Here is a 22,818-nt window from a genome sequence, read left to right on the forward strand (position 1 = left end):
CCCAGTGCCCTTTCCTTACTAGGAGAAAGTCTACCTGAGTTGCATGATTTCCACTTTTGATTTTGATCCTCTGTCTGTCTCTCTTACCGAATCATATGTCAACCACCATCAGTCCATTTGTCAGACAGAAGTCCAGAATGGCCTCTCCTTCTTTATTCCTGTTGCCCCATCTATGTGGACCCCGGCAGTCCTCATATCCTGTTCTCTCTGTCCCGCAATGTGCATTCAAACCCCCCATTATTAAGACCAGCTCTTGTTGTTCTGCTCTATCTAGTAGATTGTGCAACCGCTGCCTGAATTTACTCTTGTCCTCATTATCACAACCTTGCAGTCAGACATAGGCTGAGATTATGAATAGTGCCAATTCCTTACATTGAAGTCGGATTGCCATGACTCCGTCACTAATTCTGATGACAGGTACATACTAAAGGCTGCATTATGCTCAATGATTTGTTTAATGAGTGCAGAATATAGTGGAATGAACATATCCCTGGACCTGGATGCCCTGCTGTTAGTAATAAACTGCACAATGACAAAGGACTTCCTTGCAACAGTGGATAAGTGATGATCGAATGTCAGAAAATTGTCCATATGGATTCCAAGGTCCCACAGGACTGGGTCAATTTTCAGGGTTGTGTTGTCAGTGTGACTGTTGCAGGGAATGTCATGCTTGCTGAAGGATAGAACTACACATTCTTTGGAGTTTAGTTTTAGGCTGTGGCTTTGACAACAGCTATTTATTTGGGAAAAGCTTTCTTAAAGAATCTTGGTATATTCTGGTGACTTTATGGTGGCACCAAGTTTGAAAACTTGGTCAGCTATGATTCATTAACATTAGCTTTGATGTGCAAGAAGTAGATGCCAAGGAGAAGTGGCCCAAGGACTGAACCATGAGGTACACCACAAGTGACATGTCTTTTAGAGGAGGTAGAGCTGCACACCCTAATTTCCTGGGCTTTCTTTGTAAGCGTGTTTGCTATCCAATGAGTTACACTGGGATTTACATTTAGCTAGATGAGTTTATTAGCTATGCCTGAGAAGAGAAGGTGCTGAACACCTTTGTGAGGTCTAGATAAGTGGTATATACAAATTTTCCATCATCCAGTGCTTTGGTAAACTGTTTGAAGAAGTTAACCAGATTAAGTAGGTAGGATTGCCCTTTAACTGGCACATGTCAAGAGGTTGCATATACCCTTATATATTAATTCCATAATGATCCTTTCAATAGCCTTACAAATGAGGCTGGTCATATAGGTCCGCAGTTGCCCAAGTCAGTTGCCATTCCACCTTTGTACAGGGGTGTGACAGTTGCAGTCCTCCACTCATCTGGGACAAACCCTGATTAGTGGCAGATATTGAAGAGCCTCTGTAGGTGGTATGAGACATAGAGGAGCTCTTGGATTATGTAGCCCCAGCGGATATGACCCTAGCCCTGAGCAGCATCCTACCATCACCCAGAATTATATCACAGTACAAGCAGAAAATGACTGATTTCAACAATTGGCTAAGTTTCTGGTGTCATTCTAAGGGAATTCAGTACCTGTCTGCCTGGGATGACATGACTGACAGACCTTGATGCTTTGCCAGAGATGGTCTGGATCTGTCACCCCTGGGCTTCCAGATACTGACCAAGGCTCTTGCCACCCCTATAGTGCCTTTTTTAGGCGGTGTTCCAAAGACTAAATTACCACCATAACAGCTACAAACAAATGCAATCTGAGGGTCATGCTGCTCAGCGCTAGAAGTCTAAATCTCAAAATGCACTTGCTCGAAGCACTCCTTAAAATGGAGAACATCAACATTTGTGCTGTAACAGAAACCTGGTTCAAGGCAGCAGAAAGCACCCCTGCACTTCCAGGCTATAACTCATTCCACACCTTTCGGCTCCAGAACTTGGACTGAAGCTCCAAAGGTGGTGGTGTTTCCATATTCATAAAGGATGCACACACCTCCAGACTGGTAGCCCAAAATAACACATCAGAGATACTTCAGGTGCAGCTAACATTGAGTAAGACAGTGATTCAGATCATAGCCTGCTATAGGTCCCCAACCATGTCCCAAGACTCACACTCCACGTTCCTAAGCACCCTGGAGAATATTAGGGTCCAACCTAACACACTCATACTGGGCAACTTCAACTAGCCCTCCATTAGCTGGGAAAATTACTCTTGTACCAATACACTTGCCCAGTGTTTCCTGGAATTCATAATTCCAATGCCCTGAACCAGCTCGATCTTACGCCCACTAGAGGTAGCAGCATCCTTGACCTGTTCATTACTAACTTGGACGATCATTGCCCTACATCAGTAGTCAACTCCTCCCTGGTTTGATCCGACCACAAACTAATCACCTTGGAAATCCACATCCCTCCCACCCCCCACCCATCCCCCCTCAAAGGTAACCACCATGAAAAAGTTCTCCAAAACTAACTTTGGGCTCCTAAAACAGAAGTGGCTAACTTCATGGCACCCATGCAAATGGAGAATAGTTGCATGACCGCCGAATCATACACCAATGCACTGTACAAACACGTACACAAATGCATGGATCTCACCATAACCAATAGAACCAAGACACTCTCCTCCAAAAAAAGGAAGCCAATCTGGTGGTTCCCCTGCCATAAACAAACTCTACAACAGAAGGAGGAAACTGATGTGGAATAAGGTGAAGTCCCAAGACTGGAAAAACACCCTTATCAGCCTCAACAAAAAGTTGAGATCCCTCATCAAATCCTCTAAAGCTAGATATGAAAACAGAATTGCAGCAGATAGTAAAGACAACCACGAGGCCTTCTATAGTTATGTAAAGAATCTCCACAGCAATACCCAGATTTGCTCTGAGCTACTGCACAATGGTACCTCCTGTACTGAGCCAAGAGTTATTGCTAATATACTGGTCGAAAGGTTCAGTGCCAACTTTACCCCTCTCTCCCCCCCAAAGGACAGATCACAATACCAACAGATTAACAAGCACCCAGTATTACTGCTGCACAGGTTAAAACAGGACTGTCGAAGGCCAAGAATACAGCTTCTATGGGACCTGACAACATCCCTGGCCGTGTTCTACATGAACTACAGAATGAACTGGCACCTCACCTGTGTGCCCTTTTCAATCACAGGCTCACCTCAGGCTTTATACTACCAAATGTTGCATTGCTACAGTCATTCCTCTCCACAAAGGAGGAGCGACTACAGACCCTGGGAACTATCGCCTCATTAGCCTGATGAGTCTGATATGTAAAGCTATGGAACGCATCATCATGGACCTAATAAACAAGGATATAGGGAATCTCCAAACTCTGGATCCCACACAGTTTGGTTTTGTGAAGGGTAGATCATGCCTGCTTAACATAGTCGAATTGTTTGAGTCAGTCACCAGAGTTGTGGATGAAGGCAAGGTGGTTCATACAGTCTACCTTGATCTGGCCAAGGCCTTTGGGACCATTCCCCACTCAGAAATCATAGAAAATCTCACTAAGCTAGGCATCAACCCCTATATCACTAGGTGGGTTGCAAACTGGCTCACAGATAGAACCCACAGTGTGAAAGTGGCTGACTCCAAGTCAGACTGCCGACCAGTCATGAGTGGAGTCCCACAGGATTCGGTCCTGATTCCTCTCCTGTTTGGTATCTACTTCTCTGAAGTCCAGGCCAACATGAAGGGACTCTGGCTGACAAAGTTCACAGACGATTGCAAGTTGGGAGCTATTATTAACTCCCCACGTGATGTTGACATTCTACAGAAATGCTTCACTGAGAACAACGACTGGTGTCAGAACCATGGCCTTAAGTTCAATGCCAAAAAATGTGTCATCGTCCCCTTTGGGAAAAACCCAGTTCCCATGAATTACCACATTGATGGTAGTCCACTGAACACAGAAGGCATTATAAGAGATCTGGGAACACAGGTTGACAGCAAACTCTCTTTTGACCACCACATTGCTACTGTGGTCAGAAAGTCCTTCTATGTGGCACATCTCATTACTAAGGGTTTTGCATCCAGGATGAAAGAGGTCATTGTCTCCCTCTACTCTTCCCTCATTAGACCAGTCATCGAGTACAATGCCCCATTTGGCATGTACCTCACTAGACACATGCAACAACTGGAGAGGCCACAAAAGTACCTCACAACGAGGATCCTAGGCCTTAAAAACTTGTCCTATATGGACAGACTCAAAAAACTCCAACTATTCTCTGTCTCATATCGCCTACTTAGGGGCGATCTCTGCTTGACTTACAAAGCCATGTCTGACCCAGCTCCATTAGAAATACTACATCTAAAGAAATCCCAATCCCTCCCCATCACACGGTCCAGAGACCTCAAGCTCATTACCACAATCAACAGAACGTGCTGGTGGGACAGGTTCATAACCCAGAGACTCCCCATGCTATGGAATAGACTTCCCATACATGTCAAACAGAGCACCTCACTGGCCCTCTTCAAGAGAAATCTTGATGAGTGGATGGGAAATAGAAAATTCATCCCGGGGATCACGCCAGTGGCTCTACTCGACAAAGGCACTGGGAACTAAGGTCGGGTGGCAGGATGCCAGGGTAATCCTATGGGCTAGTTTTGTAAAGGCTCCAGGGCCATTAGCCTAGTGCACACCTATGAACCTATGATGGGTCTTGTTTAGGCTGACTAATAGGCAGTTTGGTAGTTAATCAGGTTCCACAGAAACAATGTCCTTGGCCTTAGATAGTGCTTTGAGGACTTGTTCCTTGGAGTTTTGGGGTGTGTGGATGCTGGTATGTGATCTGGGAGTGTGTGGGGGAGAAGTTAGAGCTAAATTTATCTGCTAGTTGATTGGCTATGTCCTCAGGTTAGAGTATGTGATATAATTTAGTATTGCCTCTACACAGTTTTTATCATTATTTCAAATTTGATGAATATATTGATGCATTCTAGGACAGGAGTGCCTGTAGGGAGTGTCTTTTTTGTTACAACTCCTAACATTAAGTAGTAATATTTTCATGTTATCTAAATGTTGTTTTCTTAATGTTGGAAGCTTTTGAAGACTATCTTTGCCTAAAAAGGCATTATGGGGTAGATAATGTTTTTGCCAGTATATGAAAACCTTGGTGGGGAAAGTGCAGGCCATCTCTGTCAAATGATTTTGGGATGTCTACTATGTCCTCCCAGGTAGATCTATATCATACCTCCACTGGATGACATCAGAAGCAAAGCCGATTGTTGAAGTCATCATTTGTTCATATTGTGGCATCATTCTAGGTGAAGGTAAAATGCTTCACAGGGCTTTGTTCATACCCACCTAGAAACATATTCTGAGAGCTCTATCATGGTTCTCTTCATATAATCCAGGGAGGTATGCCTCAGTTTGTTTACTTCCACATGTACTATGATGTGTCATGTGTACTTGGGGTGCAGGGACTTGACTGCTTACATAACTATGCCTGTGTCACATATATTTGGGGTGCTGGAACTTGAATGCTTGCATAACTATGACTGTATCACGTGTACTTGGGGTGCAGGGATCTGAATGCTTGCATAACTATAACTGTGTCACGTGTACTTGGGGTGCAGGGACCTGAATGCTTGCACAACAGTATTATTTTTTTGCAGCCCTTTACCATTGTCCTACAACTATTTTTTAAAGAACATGATAAGAATTTTCTTGCACAGCAGAGTAAGGTATAATAGATACTGAACAAAGGAAAATACAAGTCTACATTAAAATGAACAGTTTTGCGATACACACTACAAATGCTTTTGCTGTTTACACTGAAAATGTAAAAACACTAATAGGGGTTTTTCCTTACATACATGATATACATTATTATTATTATCTTACTAACACTGTATGCCAACATGTGGGGTGGGCAGAGTTACTATATAGATAAAGGACAGTTTCCAGAAAAAATGCAGTGGTTGTGGACATTTTTCCAAATCGCCAAGTATATGAAAACATTCTTTATTGTGTTGCAGAAAAGCCATTTGTTCATTTATCCTTTTTTAACCAAGTTAGTCCCCATTTATACAACAAGAGCAAATATGGTGAGGGCATCAGAGAACTTCCCTTACTGTTTTTGATATGCACCATGGGATTTTTTCTGTCCATTTGAGCTACAACAAGCTCAAGCAGATGATACCTCAGCTTAACATATAAAAAAAACAACAAACACAGAATGGTAGTACCCCCACCCACTCACCTTTTATGCTGCACTGCAGTGTCAGCAATCCATCTACCTGGGCTGGGAATGGAACCCACAGGCTTTTGCACCAAAAGCAAGTGTGCTACCTGTTGCTATATTGTTACTCTGTAATGCATATAACTTCTTCCTTTTCCAAATCTGTAAGGAAGAAGTGAAAGGAAAATAGCTGAGTTTTAGCAAAAACAAAATATTTTCTTTCATCTCCATTTAAGTTTGAACTTCAGATTAATAATATTATTTAGGAGATGTAATAGGGATGCATTCAACAAATGTTAGGGTGTGGAATGCAAAACTGAAGGTACATTGGGCAAAACTGAGTACACACAAGATATGTCATGACAGCAAATGGAGGAATCAAATGAGACTGAAAATTGAGATAGAAGGGAAAATATTGGAACAGATTAATAACTTCAGATATCTGGGGGAGCAGATAAGGAGAAGGGTAGTCTGAATGAGTAGTGTACCTCTCAACTGTTCAGATTTTTTCAGAATGTCCAAATTTTGTCTCATATTTTTAGCCTGTTCCTCACAGAATGTTTGATTTTCTGGCAAATCATTAAGGTTTGAAGCCACTAAATAATGACAGATATTGGAGTTTCAGACTTCATACCCTTCATAAAATGCATGCTAATGCAAAGTATGCAATTTTATAAATTTTCTGTGGTTGTAAGAACAATATTTAAAAGCTGTCCCTGATGCTGGGCCTTTGTCCCCCCTATGATTATTGGCTTTGTCCAGATTTCTTGGAATAAGAGATTGAGAGGTATGATGAGGAGATCAAAGCTAGAATTAGAAGCGATGTAGCCAACTGATACAAAGTATCAGATGTAATTTGTTTCAGAAGAATGCCAACGAGGCTGAAAAGTAAGGTGTACAAAACAGTGGTGTGACCAGTGCTTCGATGAGGCACAGAAACCTTAGCCGTAAAGGCAGCGCAGTTAAGGAAGTAAGAGGTAATGGTGATGAAGTGCCTGAGATAGGTGGTGGGATGCACACTGATGGACAGATGAAGAAATGATGACATCTGACAGAAGCCAACGTAGACCCAATTGAAGAGAAGGACAAGGAAACTGATTATAGTGGATTGGCCACATGTGCAAGAAAGAAGAAGATGATTTGGTAAACAAGAGAGAAAGCAAGAACATCCAGCCAAAAGATGGATTGTGTGACAGAAGATCTGCAACAGTCAGCCATGACTGCTGTAAAAGGTAGCAAAGTGGCTCTGAATCAAGATAGGTGGTATCAGTTGATACAACACTGGCCATGCAGAAAAGGCTAAAAATGACGTGGGAATGAAGACATATGGGTTATCCCCCAACAGATGGGTTACCCCCTTGTAAAACACTATTTTCAAATTCTTCATACTTCAAGAGCCCATGATTTGTGCATTTATGACAACCTTATCCTAAACCCAAAATATAAGAAACAAAATAGAAATTTATTAAAGTGAAAAAAGGTTTTATTTTGTTTCAGAAATAATCTTTTGGAAAGAGGTGTTCCTAGTTAATAGACAGGAAACCCATTTATTAGAGGGTTATTTTTTAAAAACAAAATTGGCATGAAAATAGCTCAAGCAGCAAGTGTTATTTTAATAAGAAATACACATCATTTATGATAGAATGAATGTAAGACAAAATAAGTAAAACCTGTTAAATCATAGTTGTATAACTCAGAAAATCTTCTAAGATGCAATTAACCCAACTATCTTTATTATTCAAGTATGCCCCAGTATCCTTTTTTCAGTCACTCTGTAACTCTGAGAACTACCTTTAAGAGTTGAATAGGAAGGATGAGCGACATGTGACAGGTGACATGTGACAGGTGACTGCCTGATTTTCAGTGTCATGTGACAGGTGACTGTCTGATTCCTAATCCGTTGGAAATAAGTGAATCATCGTACTGCACAGAGCTGACCATTGTATTAAGCATTTTCATCCTCATAACCTGTCCACTGTAAATCCATTATGTCTGCTTGATTGATCAAAGCTTATATCACTAAAGTTCGATCTCAAGAACGTGTAAACAACAGCTTGGGTACACCTATTCTCAGAATGCTCGCTTTCAATCTCATCACTTAAGGTAACATTATCCGAAAGTACCGTTCACCCCTCTGATCAACCCTAACATTATTATTCTCACTCTAAAATTGCTGCAAGGGGTATAACACAGGTGCACCAACCTCAGACCACCCACATCTCACAGTCAGATAATGATGATGATGATTATCTTACTCAACTGTGACATGACTAATAAAACATGAGTAACTTCCATCTTAAGTGATTATGCTTAAGCAGCTATGGCTGGCATTTGTGTGATGTAAGCATGTGTCTGTAACACTAAGATTATGCCTCTCTCAGTGTTAGACCCCTCTGTTTTCTACTGATGTGCTCACAGCGAGTATACGTGAACCCCTGCCCATTTGGAAAGTAATCATCTTTGGATGACCTTTGGAACATATTGCTGTATCAGCAATAGCAAAACAATGATTTGGAGGTGGAGATTTCAATAAATCCCCTGATAATAGTTGTTAGCATACAAAAAGGTAGAAACATAATATGTTATATGAGTTAGAAGTACCTATGAACAAGTTGTATAGAATATGTTTTACTACTGCTTTTAGCATTCATTTGACTTGGAGTCTCCACTAGGTGAAAATATAGTTGTTAATTTGCTTTAACTGACCCCAAGGGTGTCACCAAAAATGTACATTCATAAAGCAAAGAAACAAGCAAACATTGGCAGAGCAAGCTGAATCTCTCTCAGACTGTAAGGTATGTGTGATATAATGTATCCCTGTTGTGTTTTGTAACACCCAAAAGAATATTTGGAATGGGGGGTTACATTTTCCATAACCTCAGCCTCGCAATCTGAAGCTTGGGTTAGGTTTGAGATATTACAGCTACCACGTGTCTTTGTTTTGAGTGCACACCATTGAAATCAAAATCACTAATTATTTTATCTGCATACACTGATGTGGCACTGCTGGAATGTCCCAGAAGGCTTTGCTTGCTACACATTTGACTTCATCAGTTGCCTAGAATATTCTGTCACTCACTGCTTGTAAACATGCAGCTCAACATTAACTGATTACAGTGGTCTGAAATGCGCTCCCACACAGAAGGAGCAGGGAGGAAGGAGCCAGGACAGAACCGTGAACTTAACGTAAACTGAATTAGTCAGAAGGGAGTGTAAGTTAAATGTCATAATTCAAGGAAAAGCATACCTCTCACTGCCAAAATAAACACTCCTGTTAATAACGTGACTGTCTGTCCTAATGAGAACAGAATGAGGCATCCTAAGTTTCACATTCAGGAAGATCTACTTAGGGAGGCACTCAGAATAATATAAGCAAGATTAGACAGGATAGCTACTCTATAAGTTGTGTGTGCAAATGCAGAAACTCCAGCATGAGCCAAGTTATGGCACCGATCTTACTAGGTTAGTTTGAAATAAAATGCCCCATTCCAAAATACTTTAGGTCTTCTACTGTTTCAAGCTGTTCCTAGTTACAACAAAAAGTTTTTTTAGACACCAGGTTGCAAGTAAATGTAGGTGCACCAATGTCAACAAAAATTTAGAATCTGTATGTTGTTGAAAACAGAACAGTCTAGTACAGTGCTTTTTATGCAGTTTGAGCAAAAAGACTCCTTACTTTCTTATCCTTGAAAAACAATCTTTTTTGTGACCAACAAGCTAAATTCTGGGGTGTGGTGGTTAGAAAATGAGACTGACTACTGTTTTCATGACCTTAGCGAGAGCTACATTGGGGAGGCATCATTCCCGCACTGTTGGAGTAAGATTGAATATTTATTTGTCTCTTTCATTTCACAAAGCTTTGCATAAAACATTAATATTGTACCAATAAGTCTGTTAAATGTTGTATGTCTGTACTAGCTTGTTATTTATATATTTTGTGTGGAACTTTTCTCCCTGGGCCTCCATTGAAAAGAAAAATGCATGTCATCCCATTCGGTCTATCCCAGTAAGCAAATGCTAAATAAATAAATAAAACCATTTTAATTCAAGAAAACATAATAAATAGTGTACTGATACATTTTAAATGTACAAGAAAAATTTACTTTAGACTGAGGGAATTCTAGGGCCTGTCCAGACAAATCAGTATCTGTGCAGATTTTGAGGCCCTCTCCCATTTGGTCATCCCTTAACTGTAAGATAGAGAACAACAATTCTATGTTAAAAAAAGTAAATAAACTGCCCTCAGAAAACTGAAGGTAAATCACATACACTTTACCATTTCCTTACCTGTACAACAAAATGAAGAAAAGGGGTCGGGGGGCTGGAAAAGAGTAGGATGGCAGTTTAGACCAAATCTCTACAGAGGTTTGTTTTTGTTATCAACTGTATCACAGAATCATAGACCATAATAGCCGATGAGATCCACATGGGTCTACCAATTCTGGTCTTTATGCATACCATGGCTAAAGTTACATTGCTGTCTAAATTACTTGTTCAGCTTTACCTTCCTCTTCTTCAAGCTACCCATTCACCTCATGCCATCCTGAATTCATCCATGGTTGCTGAATCCATGACTTTTGATGGAGGCTGCTCCAAATATCTACAACACTCCCTATGAAAAAATACTTATGAGTATACCCCTGAGTTTTCATTCCTCTGTTTTCAAACTGCTATTTTTATGCATGGATTTTCTTTCGTTTAAGATAGCACCCTCTTCACCCAAATCCTGAGCATTTTCAGATTCCCTTAAAAATCTTGAAAGTATCTAGCTTGCCTTCCTTGACCTTCCTTTCCTTGAAATGTGTTCATGTAAAATTCTATTCAGCTTTCCTCATAAGACTTTTGGCACATATGTTGCGCCACCTTTTTTGGTTCCCCTCTGAGTAGTAGTTTCCATCACATTTATGCCCATGTAAAAATGGAACCTTTAGACCAGCATGCAGTGCAGTATATGGGTCTCACTAGCTATCAGTACACTATTCTACAGGTGATGTCCCTTCTTGTACATTCTAGAATCCTCCTGGCTATTCCTACCACCCCTTTACAATGACTGTATACATGCAAGTCATCTAAGACAAATGCAACTCATAGCTGTTCATGTTTATTACTTAATTTACACCTCTCCCTCAGACCACCAACAATCTCCCACCCAACTTTTGATCCCTGTCTGTGTATTCTACCCTTTTAGCTCACGATGTTAATAATTATAATATTGAAAAGTTACTAGACTATATTGCTTCTAATGCCTTTCTGGGTACACATGGCCTTCTTTCCCAATGTTTAATCTTTTGCTGGAAATACATGGCTTCCCCACTTCTTCATATCTTCATTCTCTGCCTCTATAACAATAATATTATACCAGAGGCATTGAAGTAAGTTGTTATTATTCCCTTAAAAATACCAAAACCACTTACAGAAAATGGTTTCAATCTCTGCTCTGCTTGCACTAAGCAAACTATTTGATAAATTAATGTTCCAGCAATTTGTTATCTACATATAAAAATAAATTCTGTTATCAAGGCAACAATGAGTTTTCTTGCAAGGTACAAGTACTTTAACAGCACTTACATACACTCACCAGTGCCATCCTCTTAAACAGGACAAAGGCAATCTCACAAATTCACTTTTCATCATAACAAAAACCTTTAATCTTGACAAAACTGTGCTTCTCAACCTGCTTACAACTATTTGAATTAGTCAGAATTCCTTTGTTTGGTTTAATACCCTCCATTCCAAGTGAAGCTTCAGATTTAAAGTGACCTATACCTATCTATCTCGGAACCAATCTCCAGTTGTGTACCCAAAAATTGCTTATTATTCACATTTTTATTCTCAGCCTTTATTAACAATCTGCCCAAAGACTAGCCTCAACTAACAATCACCTTATATGCTGATGATATGATAATATAAAGCTGTGGTCACTCCTACTGCACTCTCAAAAAACAAATAGAAGATGGATAAAAAAACAGCTCTTCAACTGTCTGCCAGAAATTGAATCTTCAAAATATAAAAATTAGAAACAGAACAAAAAAAACTGAAGCTATATTTGTCACTAAGTAAAAATTACCTGCCCTCCCTTAAAATTATGATGTAAAAGTAAGGATTAACAGTTTAGACAACACTGACAAAATATATTTCAATATCTAGGCATCTGGCTTGACTGTAACAGTCAAAGCCAAGTATACAAAATAAATGCAAAAATTAACAAGCTTCTTTTCCAGACTAAAAAAATCTATTTTTTTTATTTCCAAGAGGAAGAAATGCTATTGGAAAGAGAGTGATAATTGCCCAGTTAGAATATCATTTACCTGTATGTGCTGCTGTCTCTAAGAAAAAAAAATGTCAACTCTTTAATTGATTTTTAATTATCTAGATTTATTAGAATTTTCTCAGATAGAAAACACCACTGTCTCTCACTTTGCAAAGCAAAATTACTACCAGCACCACAAAGATCACGAATTCTGCTTGGTCCCTTACTATTTAAACTCCTCAATTTAGGTACATTTCCATTCCTAACGAGCTGCCTCACAACCAGAATGTCATACTCCAACTCGAATCCCTGCCTCCACTCCCCGTTGTTGCACAGCCCTCGTACGATGTGACCTGCATGGGCTATGGCTTCTCTATTATGGCTCCTAGACTCGGGGAATCACTTCTTCCCAAAATAAAAATATCTTCATTCTTTTCCTCAATGCCACAAAAAATGTGAACGTACCTCATTGGTAAGACCAGCTACTGATGGTTTTCAGCAAAGGGGATTACCTAAATCCCTGTCCTCTCATTCTATATTACAGTTCTTCTCTCACAAACTGTTCTAAGTAATATTAAGACACATATGGGTTTTCTATCTACCCTATATCCTTATTTACAGTTAGGTAATTACCCTGTCCTTATTTACAGTTAGGTAATTACCCTATCCTTATTTACAGTTAGGTAATTACCCTATATCCTTATTTACAGTTAGGTAATTACCATATCCTTATTTACAGTTAGGTAATTACCCTATCCTTATTTACAGTTAGGTAATTACCCTATATCCTTATTTACAGTTAGGTAATTACCCTATCCTTATTTACAGTTAGGTAATTACCCTGTCCTTATTTACAGTTAGGTAATTACCCTGTCCTTATTTACAGTTAGGTCATTTTCTGTTCTGCTGCCTTTCATTTGCAACTGATCGTACTTGAATTCATGATTTTTTTCTAATGATTGGAAAATTTGTTCTACAAAGAGCTTGTACCTTGATTCAAAATTAGTTATCTTTTGCAAATTTCCATTTTCACAAAACAGAATCTGGAATTCAAAAACATGTATCTGTGGCTACATAACGTGCCTTCCACCAATCATGGAAAATGAGATACACAGACAGCTATAGCCACACCTGTGCTAAAACTACTTTTCGGTGGAAATTATTTCTAGCAGCCACTCATGCACTCTCACGTGCCATTCAGACATTCATGTTCATGCATGTATGCTCATTTGCATACGAGCAGGTGCACACACACACACACACACACACACACACACACACATGCACAAACACACACCCACAGACATTCCCACTCATGTAGATTCACTCCTGACACCCCTCACACTCAAACTTACTTATGGAAAAACATTAACCCATTCACATACACATAAACATAATTGCACATGCATGCATATGCAGAGACACAATCACACACATGCACACACACACACACACACACACACACACACACACACACATACATACATAGCTGCACAAATACACACACCCCACCACTACCTATCCTTGGAACTTTTCTAAACTTACCTGCAATGTAGTCTCTCCCATTGACTTCAGTAGCTGACCACAGCATTTTGATGACAATCCTTTTCACTGCCAGCCATTTTAATTGATTTCTTGCCTGGCAGTATAAATGTGAAAGTGCCAGGAATTTCTTGGGGGGCATCACATGACTAATTTGCATTTCCCCCAGATTGCCTCATTCTCCTGTAGAATAGCTGTAAGGACTGCCTTCCATAGTGATTGTTCCACTCAGAAAAGTCACTGTGGTTGGCTACTAACTCAGTAAGAAAGGGTTATCACGAGGGCTGGGTTTTTTGGTCCTTAAGGAGGGGGTTACTTTCTTTTGCCAATCAGCAGCATGAGAAGTGTGTCCTGGAAGAGTAATAGCATGTCCATACTGTGCATGCATACCAAGTTATGGACACACTGGAATCGAGAATTTACAAGAGTCCTCCAGCAACACTGACAGATGACTCACCATTGGATAGCTGCTAAATATAAAAGAGTGGTCAGATGTTTCACTGTGTTTCTATAAAGTGTTTGCAGGTGGAAGCTCTCCTGTACTCTTGTTCCCCTGTGTATTATGTATACTAACTCCAGGTCAGCCAGCTGGGATTTCAGTTTCAGTGGCTGTCCATGGAAAGTTCTGTATCAATGAGTGTGCTTTCAGTAAGTATCTTAAAAACTGGGGTCTAGGCCTTAGCGATACAAAGCCTCATCAGCTAAAGCCCCCTACCTGACATTTGCTAAGCATCAGAAGTGAAGCTGCCTGTTACCTCAACCCCCCCCCCCCCCAAAAGAAGTGGAAAATAGGCACTGTATGCCCAATGCCACAGTCTACTGGCCCTCTTATCCAAGAGATGCTAATGGAGCCTTTCTGACTAGTGATGCATTTAGTAGCAAAACCATTGTATTGGTGAGTTGGCTGCAAACTGTAATGCTACACAAGATAAGAAAACATTGTTGAAAGTATGAAAATATGATGCACAGTTTTTTAAGTGAAGGTGACAGTGATACCTTATATGTTAAAGTAAACCAAGTCAATTTTAATGACAGTTTTCAGGGCCTTAAAAATGTCAGTTTGTTTTAGAAGAAAGAACAGTATTAACATTTGTCTTTTTGTACCCATACATAATTAAAACAAATGCTTTTTGAAATATTTAAAATTACATTTCAGTAATTTGGATGCCCTAAGTGAGATTTATGAACCCTTTATGCTTGGCAGTGGTCTCTTACTTTGTTCTTATGTCAAGAATAACACTATCTATGAGAATCCCAATTCATATGAACTCCCTACATCTGCAAACCTTCTCTGTTATTATACTAAGAATCTGAGAAATTCCCTAGAAATCATGATAGGTGGAGTTGATGAGTTGTTAAGAGAGACTGTTGTTTGTGGTGGTTTAAACACACTGCTCTCAAAACAGCCTCTGTGCAGGTAATGCACAAGTAGCTGTGAACCCCCTCACTGAGCCTAGTATCAAGCAAAACCCACAAAGTCTGCTTTATGTTTAGTAGCAGCAAGTAACATTCACTTCCAATACCCTCCATCCTGGCACTGATTACAGCTTTTGTCCTAAACATACCCTAACAGAAGTTAGTGGCTGCCGTCTCTGTATTCACTCAAGTGCTGAGCATACATCCTCAGTGGTATTATAACCTGAGGAGCCCCTACCCTTGTTGAGGCTAGAGGTAATCATAACCAGTGCCCTCTAACACATGTATACATGGTATGTGTGTGTGGTCATATACTGTACCCCTCCATTGTGTCCCTGTGATGACTGGGGTCCCTTACTTCCCCTTCTCATACTCTGAAAGTGATCAGTGTCTGTCTGTTGCCCTGTTGTGATCAGCTCCCCCACCAAATTTAATCCTACTGTCTGTTGTCAGCTCCCCCAGCAAATTTAATCCTACTGTCTGTTGTCAGCTTTCTTCACCAAGTGGTGCATCAGCAATTGGGTTTTACCACTGCTCCATCAGGGGTTGACCCAGCTTAGAGGTGAGCAACTTGTACCCCCTACCCTCACAGGAGCCATCCTACCCTGTATAATGACAATCTCTGGTGACCTGTACCCCTTACTCAAATATGCTTCAGTTTCCCTGACCACTGTATCCCACCACACCAGAAACACAGGACCCAACCCTATGCTAATAATCTGCATAGTAAATCTCTCTTCCCATTGATTATACTTTGATAGCAAATCATTTTGTGTCAAGCTTGGTGCACTACACAAACATCCACCTCAGTGTATCCCCTCGCTCAACCCCTCACTGACCTACATAACCCACCTGAAAGTCTCCACTGGGGCATCACTGTTTTAGAGCATTACTTAATGATTACTTAATAATTGCTTAATGATTACTTAATGAACAACTATCCAGCACCACTTCCAAACAGCTTTATTAAAAACAATTGTATTTCAAGTAATTTTGGTTTATATTGAAAAGTATTCAGTATTTTAGCCCTCCTTTATTTATCTAAGATAAAGAAAACTCTGTGGCATTAATCCTGTCTCTACCTGAGATAATAACATAGTATTTGTTATATATACCGCATACTGTGTGACATTTTTTTTCAGCTAATAGTACATTGGAACAACTAAAGGTCCCTGCACTACAAAGACTTATGATAATGTCTCAACAGTTATAACTCACTTGTTACATATTCTCAGCATGGATGTCAAATTTCATCTGTCCTGCTTCACCTCCCTATTCTGTCAAGGTAAATTTCTTGACACCTGTGTCTCAAAGACATAATAACTCAGTTATAGTCGGAGACCTGATCAGAATTCTCTGTTATTTTAAGTTTTACTGGTATGTCAATATTTTAACTTTTCGTGTAATTCCTACGAACTGTCAGGTTGCAGATTATGTTAACTCACTGAGGATTACAAATAACTATTGAGTGGTTTTCCAGGTTTCTTCCACCTGAAGCATCATATTCAAAGCCTATCTCAAGGAAGGAAGCAAAGAGTCCGTTCTGCAGCTGGGACCAAGACATGGTGCCAAAGATGGTTTTCCATGCCGGCACATGCTTGCAGTTAAGAAGTGGTTTTGCCGATTCCTTATTATTAAACTTCATCTGACATTACAGGAAGACATGCCCTTCCCCTCTGCCACTTCCATGTAATTTACATTGTCTTGTTACAGAATGCTTCTGGTTATAACACTGCCACACTTTTTATGTTATTTTAGTAAGTTATATAATGTGGTGGTGCTGAAAAAAACTCATAACACAGCCGTGTACAGGAACAACGTTACAAGGTTTAGAAAATTCCCTATCAGCTGTACTTCTTTACACAAAATGCATTGGAAACACTAGTTATAAAGGATGCAGAACACATCCAAGGGTTATACAAGAAAATGCAGAAGCCTTCCATGTACCCTGCTAACTGCCTGTAAAATGATCTCCACAAATGCTGTTGTTTTGTGAAAATCGCCCTGTTGTCCTTTTAACATTAGATCCTGGCACACCTCCTGCCTTGCTCCATTTTAAACATCTCCTCCTTCAATTTCACAATTCTCATTCGGTTCATCCCATCGAGTGGTGAAACTATTACTTCATGACTGTAATCTTTGTGGACTTGCTTCACATCGGTCAAATAAAACAGGTAATCACATGCTGTAAATGAAACTACAATTTTTATGTGCTGTGTTAGCAATTGTGCACTGCCCAGATATTGTTTACCCACAGAACTGAGCTACACACCTAATTAGTGCATAGAACTTTGGCTCTGTTCCTGTAGAGTTTGTGTCGTGATTTATATTACAATGCAACCCATGAAGAGGAAACATAAAGCATACCTCTCAACTGTACACATTTTTGCAGAATGTCCAGATTTTTGCCTCATATTTTTGGTCTGCTCCTTAAAAATGTGTGATTTTTTTTTTTGCCAAATCACTGAGGACTGAAGTCATTAAATAATGATATGCATTTGAGTTTCAGACTAAATATCCTTTAGAAAATGCATGCAACCACAAAAGCTGTTATTATAGCAACTTTCTAAGTTTATGAGCAATATTTAAAATTTGTACCTATTTTTGGGCCTTTGCCCCCCCCCCCATTATTTAGGCTTTGTCCAGATTTCTTATGACAAAGATGTTGAGAGTTTTTATAAACAGCATTGCATGACATGCCATGGACATTATTAGCCACTATGTTAGTTAGCAGGAATGCTTATTTAATGGTTTGAAACCTGTTAAAATCAAAGGAGTTACTCAGACATAGAATGTAGAAGTGCAATTTATTTCACCACAGATATAAAATGAACGTCAGTTTTACAACTAATTTACATGATTCCCACAGATTGCCCTGAACTTCCAAATATTCCAATGATTATTCTTGGAGTTTCTCTGGCTGTTCTCCTTATTGGCATTGTTCTTCTGTGCATCTGGAAGCTGCTGGTATCTGTTCATGACCGGAAGGAAGTCGCAAAATTTGAAGCTGGAAGGTCAAAGGAAAAGTGGCAAACGGTAAGACACTTTGTGAAAACAAAAGTTCAACATTACGTGTTTTTGTGCCTTTGTGTTTTACAGCACTTTCCAGGTTCATCGTTAGATAGCATGTTTTACTGTAGTCCAGGAGGCAGTTTGCCAAGGTAGGTATTCCAGCCTGAACAGATGAAATCATGCAGACTCAGCAGTGCTGCTCTCCGTCATGGCAATCTTGATGACTTACAGTGAAAATAAAATGTGAATAAAGCCATAATAATACCTGATGGAACTCTCCTTCATCGTTTTACCCAAGACAAAACGTTTACATAAATTATAATTATCTAAGCAGCTCAGGAGCCTAAGATTTTTGAATTGATAAAAGACAAGAATATGCACATTTCTGTACTCATGTTAAACTACTTAACACAATTAATTAAAGCTAGTTAAGTGTATCACACAATTTTGTATTAAAACATCTGTTTGCAAAAACTGTTTCTCTCTCTCTCTCTCTCTCTTTCTGCAGTGTAGTTTTCTGCTGAAGCTATTTCATCTGAATCCCTTTTGAAATGTTGGCACTTGTAGCAAAAAAAAAAAAAAAAAAAAAGACAGAGAATACAGGAGAAGAGTGAATATTGAACATAATTCTCCTTTTACCTTTTTTGCAGGTGGAAAGCTCACCTGCACCCCTCCCACTGTAGGGCACTCACACCCTCCGAACTTATACATGCAAACTCTGAGACCACCATACTTAGGAAAAAAAAGTGAATATTTCAAGAAATGGGCATCTTAGTATATGTAAGCCCAGATTTTCAGCCATTCAGTCTCCACATTATGGAACTCTGACCACTGAAATGCTACTGTTTCACAGAAGTAAAGCCATTTTGTGAATCATCTAAAAAGCTTCGTACTATTGCCAAAGAGAAACACTCAGGTGCATTTTCTGGTAGTCCACCAGGGCTGGCAGACAGAAATATCTTGATCAGTGACATCATAGCCTTACTTTTCTAACTTTTTCTAACAGGATTTATTGCAAATATGACCAGATTTATTGACTGTATTTATTGAGATATATAACCACGTAAAATGGCTTACATTAATTGTATCAAAAGGAGGCTTTTATTGAAGCAGGAATTGTCATATAGTTTCATTGATTCCAATTTCAGTGAAACTGTGTGTGTGTGTGTGTGTATACGTTTGTGTGTGTGTGTGTGTGTGTGTGTGTGTGTGTGTGTGTGTGTGTGTGTGTGTGTGTGTGTGTGTGTGTGTGTGTGTGTGTGTGTGTGTGTGTGTGTGTGTGTGTGTGTGTGTGTGTGTGTGTGTGTGTGTGTGTGTGTGTGTGTGTGTGTGTACATGGGTATGTATGTATGTATGTATGTGTCTGTGTTCAACCAGTTGAGTGAAGCTTGCATATATAGATCTCAAGTGTACCTCATTACGAGGACCATTCCTCATAATGAGTTTTAAAAAATCCATATTCCGTGCCATTCCACACTGAAAGGATCTGTCATGCATTTAGCGTTAAGAATTTTTTGCCTGATATTTGTATGTAAAATAATACTGAATCTTTCTGATTTATCAAAATAACTTTTTAAGTAAGAACTAGTACATTTTAACAATACTGTTTGCTTCCTTGTTGACATTGTGTGTAAGTTATTAATAAGTTTTCCACATGTATCCATTTATCCCACATCATGATAGGTAGTATTCCATATATTTGAGATGCAAGGCCCCATCACATCCACATTAAACAAAGTTCATTCCTGTCTATATTCAAGTGCAACATGGATCTATGGATGAGAAACAAACAATATACCCCGGGACTAATGAACAGAGAAAGCTCCTGAATTCTTTATCCCATGCATGGGTCCCCTCAAATTGTTTATGGTATAATCCCAGTTATTCTCATTAGGAGTAATATATAATTATTGACCATGGGATAGGTGAGGGCAATCGCTAACTGAATGGAATAGGTTAATTTGAGCATAAGAAGGGAAACTGTCTAAAAGACACCAATTATACACAGGGGCACAATTGGGTTGGGTTGCACTGCTAGGCTTATAAAGGCCCTGGTGGTCATTGTCCTAGTATGTACCTATGTTTGTGTGAGATCATTATACAGCTGGGTTAAGGAAGTTCCTCTTTTCAATCACTATTGTGTGATTTTGGAGTTACTTATATCAAGCTGTAGGGTTTTTATCAGAAGTCAATGAAATGTGCCATTGATGAATAAAAGCTGATAATGTCAGTTCCTATTAATGTTACTTTTGTGGAATTGATTTAAACTCTTGAAAAAATATGAGCACAACCAGGTATCATAAGCATTACTCCCCCATTTACACCTGGGACCTACCTACTTTCTACTTAAGTGTGGAGCATTAGTGAAGGTTTCTGTTAAACATTTATTTCCTAGCTCCTTAAATGAGGGTTTTATTGTCCTCTCATTTGAGGACAGTGTGCCTGAATCCTTTTGAATCTGCAAACAACAGTCCCTGCTCTTACATTCCTTTATTTAGATAAAGTTAGAGAGACAGGGGTGACCTCACAACAAATAATCATTCTTAACCAACAATGATTTCTTTGAGACATTTCAGTTTGGTTTCAGGAAGTTATGCAGTATGGACACCACCTTCTTACTTGTGACGAAGGACAAGTACAAGGAATCAGGTTTTATCCTGATGCTCCTCAGTGTGAGAACAGTATTTGCAATGATATTATGTAACAAAATCATGGAATGATGGAAGTGCTGTGGTTGTCTAGGCATTAAAAGATTTGCCCAGGGACTTAATCATTGCTGTTTATCATCCTAAGGTTTGCTGTTCACAGGGGTTGAATTCCTCCTTTGTTCTTTTTTTTTTTTTTTTAGCTATATGTGGCAATTTGGAGAGATTATACAATGATATATATAATATATAATGTATACACACAGTATATATATATATATATATATATATATATATATATATATATGGGTCTACTTCTATTTGCTGACAGCCCATTTCACTGAAACCCATTTGGTTGACAGCTCATTTCATTGACAAAAGTATTCAAGGCAAAAACCTGGGATTTGCCCCCTCCCCACTGTTGTGTGACTGTGGAGTTGTTATATATAGTTGAGGGGGTGTGGGGGGCACAGCCCCCCACATTGGGGGGGGGAGTGGGGGGCGCAGCCCCCACCTAGAATGTTTGTCAATGAAATGAGCTGTCAACCAAATGGGTTTCAGTGAAATGGGCTGTCAGCGAATAGAAGTAGACCCATATATATATATATATATATATATATATATATATATATATATATATATATATAAAATCTAGAACTGTCTTACTGTCTTTCCGTAAACATCCGCATTACCCAAAATACTGCTGCCTTTAAACTAGCCCTTCATACTTACCTTCACTCTACCTAGAACTGAAACTGTACACAGCCTGCCCCTTCCATAACCAAGCTTTACTCTCCTCAATTCTCACCTACTATTTGTAACCCACTTCTAGTCTACCCTTCTATTCCTCACTAACTTCCCCCCATCCAAACTATATTGCACTCTCTTTGTCCCTTCACCTTCAGATAAACTCCAACTCATTATGCTATTATATGTAATACATTATTATGTGATTTATTATTATCATTTCTCTGATTGTTTCACTATTGCTTAAAATACTGACTGTTATATCGTTATTATGTGGAGCTTTTCTCCCCGGGCCTCCATTGAAAATGGGCAAATTTACCCAGTCAGACTTTCCTGGTAAACAAATGTTAAACAAAATAAATAAATAAATAAACTCCATCTATTTCTTTTTTCCCTCCCCTCTAACACCTATGCTCTGTGCACTGTAACTCTTCATTTCTCTCAAAGCTATTATACGATTTTTTTAAAAAATTTTGTGTATGCAATTTATTCCATTATGTTATATGTAATATCTACAATCAAGCTTTATCCTGCATGCCTTGCATAACTATATGTACTACTTAGAATCTAGTTTATTGTATTGTAATTGCACTCTATTATTCATACTCGTTGGAGCTTTTCTCCTCGGGCCTCCACTGAAAATGGGCTTTGCATGGCCCAGTGGACTGTCCCGGTAAACAAATGCTAATAAATAACTAAATAAATAAATAAGGTTTGTCATTTCATCTTTTTCACAACTCATATCAAAATATAGTTGTTTTATTTCTGTGATGCAAGAGGATGTGTCCAGTGAATGAATATATGTCTTATTAACATATTCAACTGGGTGGCCATCAGTGGTCCCCAAACAGAGCTAGTTAAGAAAAGGTTTTAGTATGATACCCTTGCTTTCACCCCAGAATTTTAGATTGCTTTCTTTATTGTAATTAAAATTTGATGAAGCAAAAAGTGAAGTGATAAATCAAATGAATATTCTAGGGTATTAACTGATTGTGTTCTAGCTAAACGAAACACCATTCTACATGCCATACTTTTCAGACACTATAAAACTGCAACG

The 22,818-nt window shown here is 39.2% G+C and overlaps 1 protein-coding gene across 1 annotated transcript in view; it reads left to right on the forward strand.

Moving 5' to 3' along the window:
* The window catches only part of ITGB6 (integrin subunit beta 6), a 920,643-nt gene that overhangs the window by 757,744 nt on the left and 140,081 nt on the right, over nt 1–22,818 (forward strand). The window contains exon 15 of the mRNA XM_044074743.1: nt 18,227–18,393. Coding sequence (XP_043930678.1) covers nt 18,227–18,393 — 167 coding nt within the window. The remainder of the gene's footprint in view (nt 1–18,226; nt 18,394–22,818) is intronic.

This window comes from Protopterus annectens, chromosome 6.part0 (assembly GCF_019279795.1).
Source record: "Protopterus annectens isolate FY-2018-M chromosome 6.part0, PAN1.0, whole genome shotgun sequence".
Taxonomy (NCBI): domain Eukaryota; kingdom Metazoa; phylum Chordata; order Ceratodontiformes; family Protopteridae; genus Protopterus; species Protopterus annectens.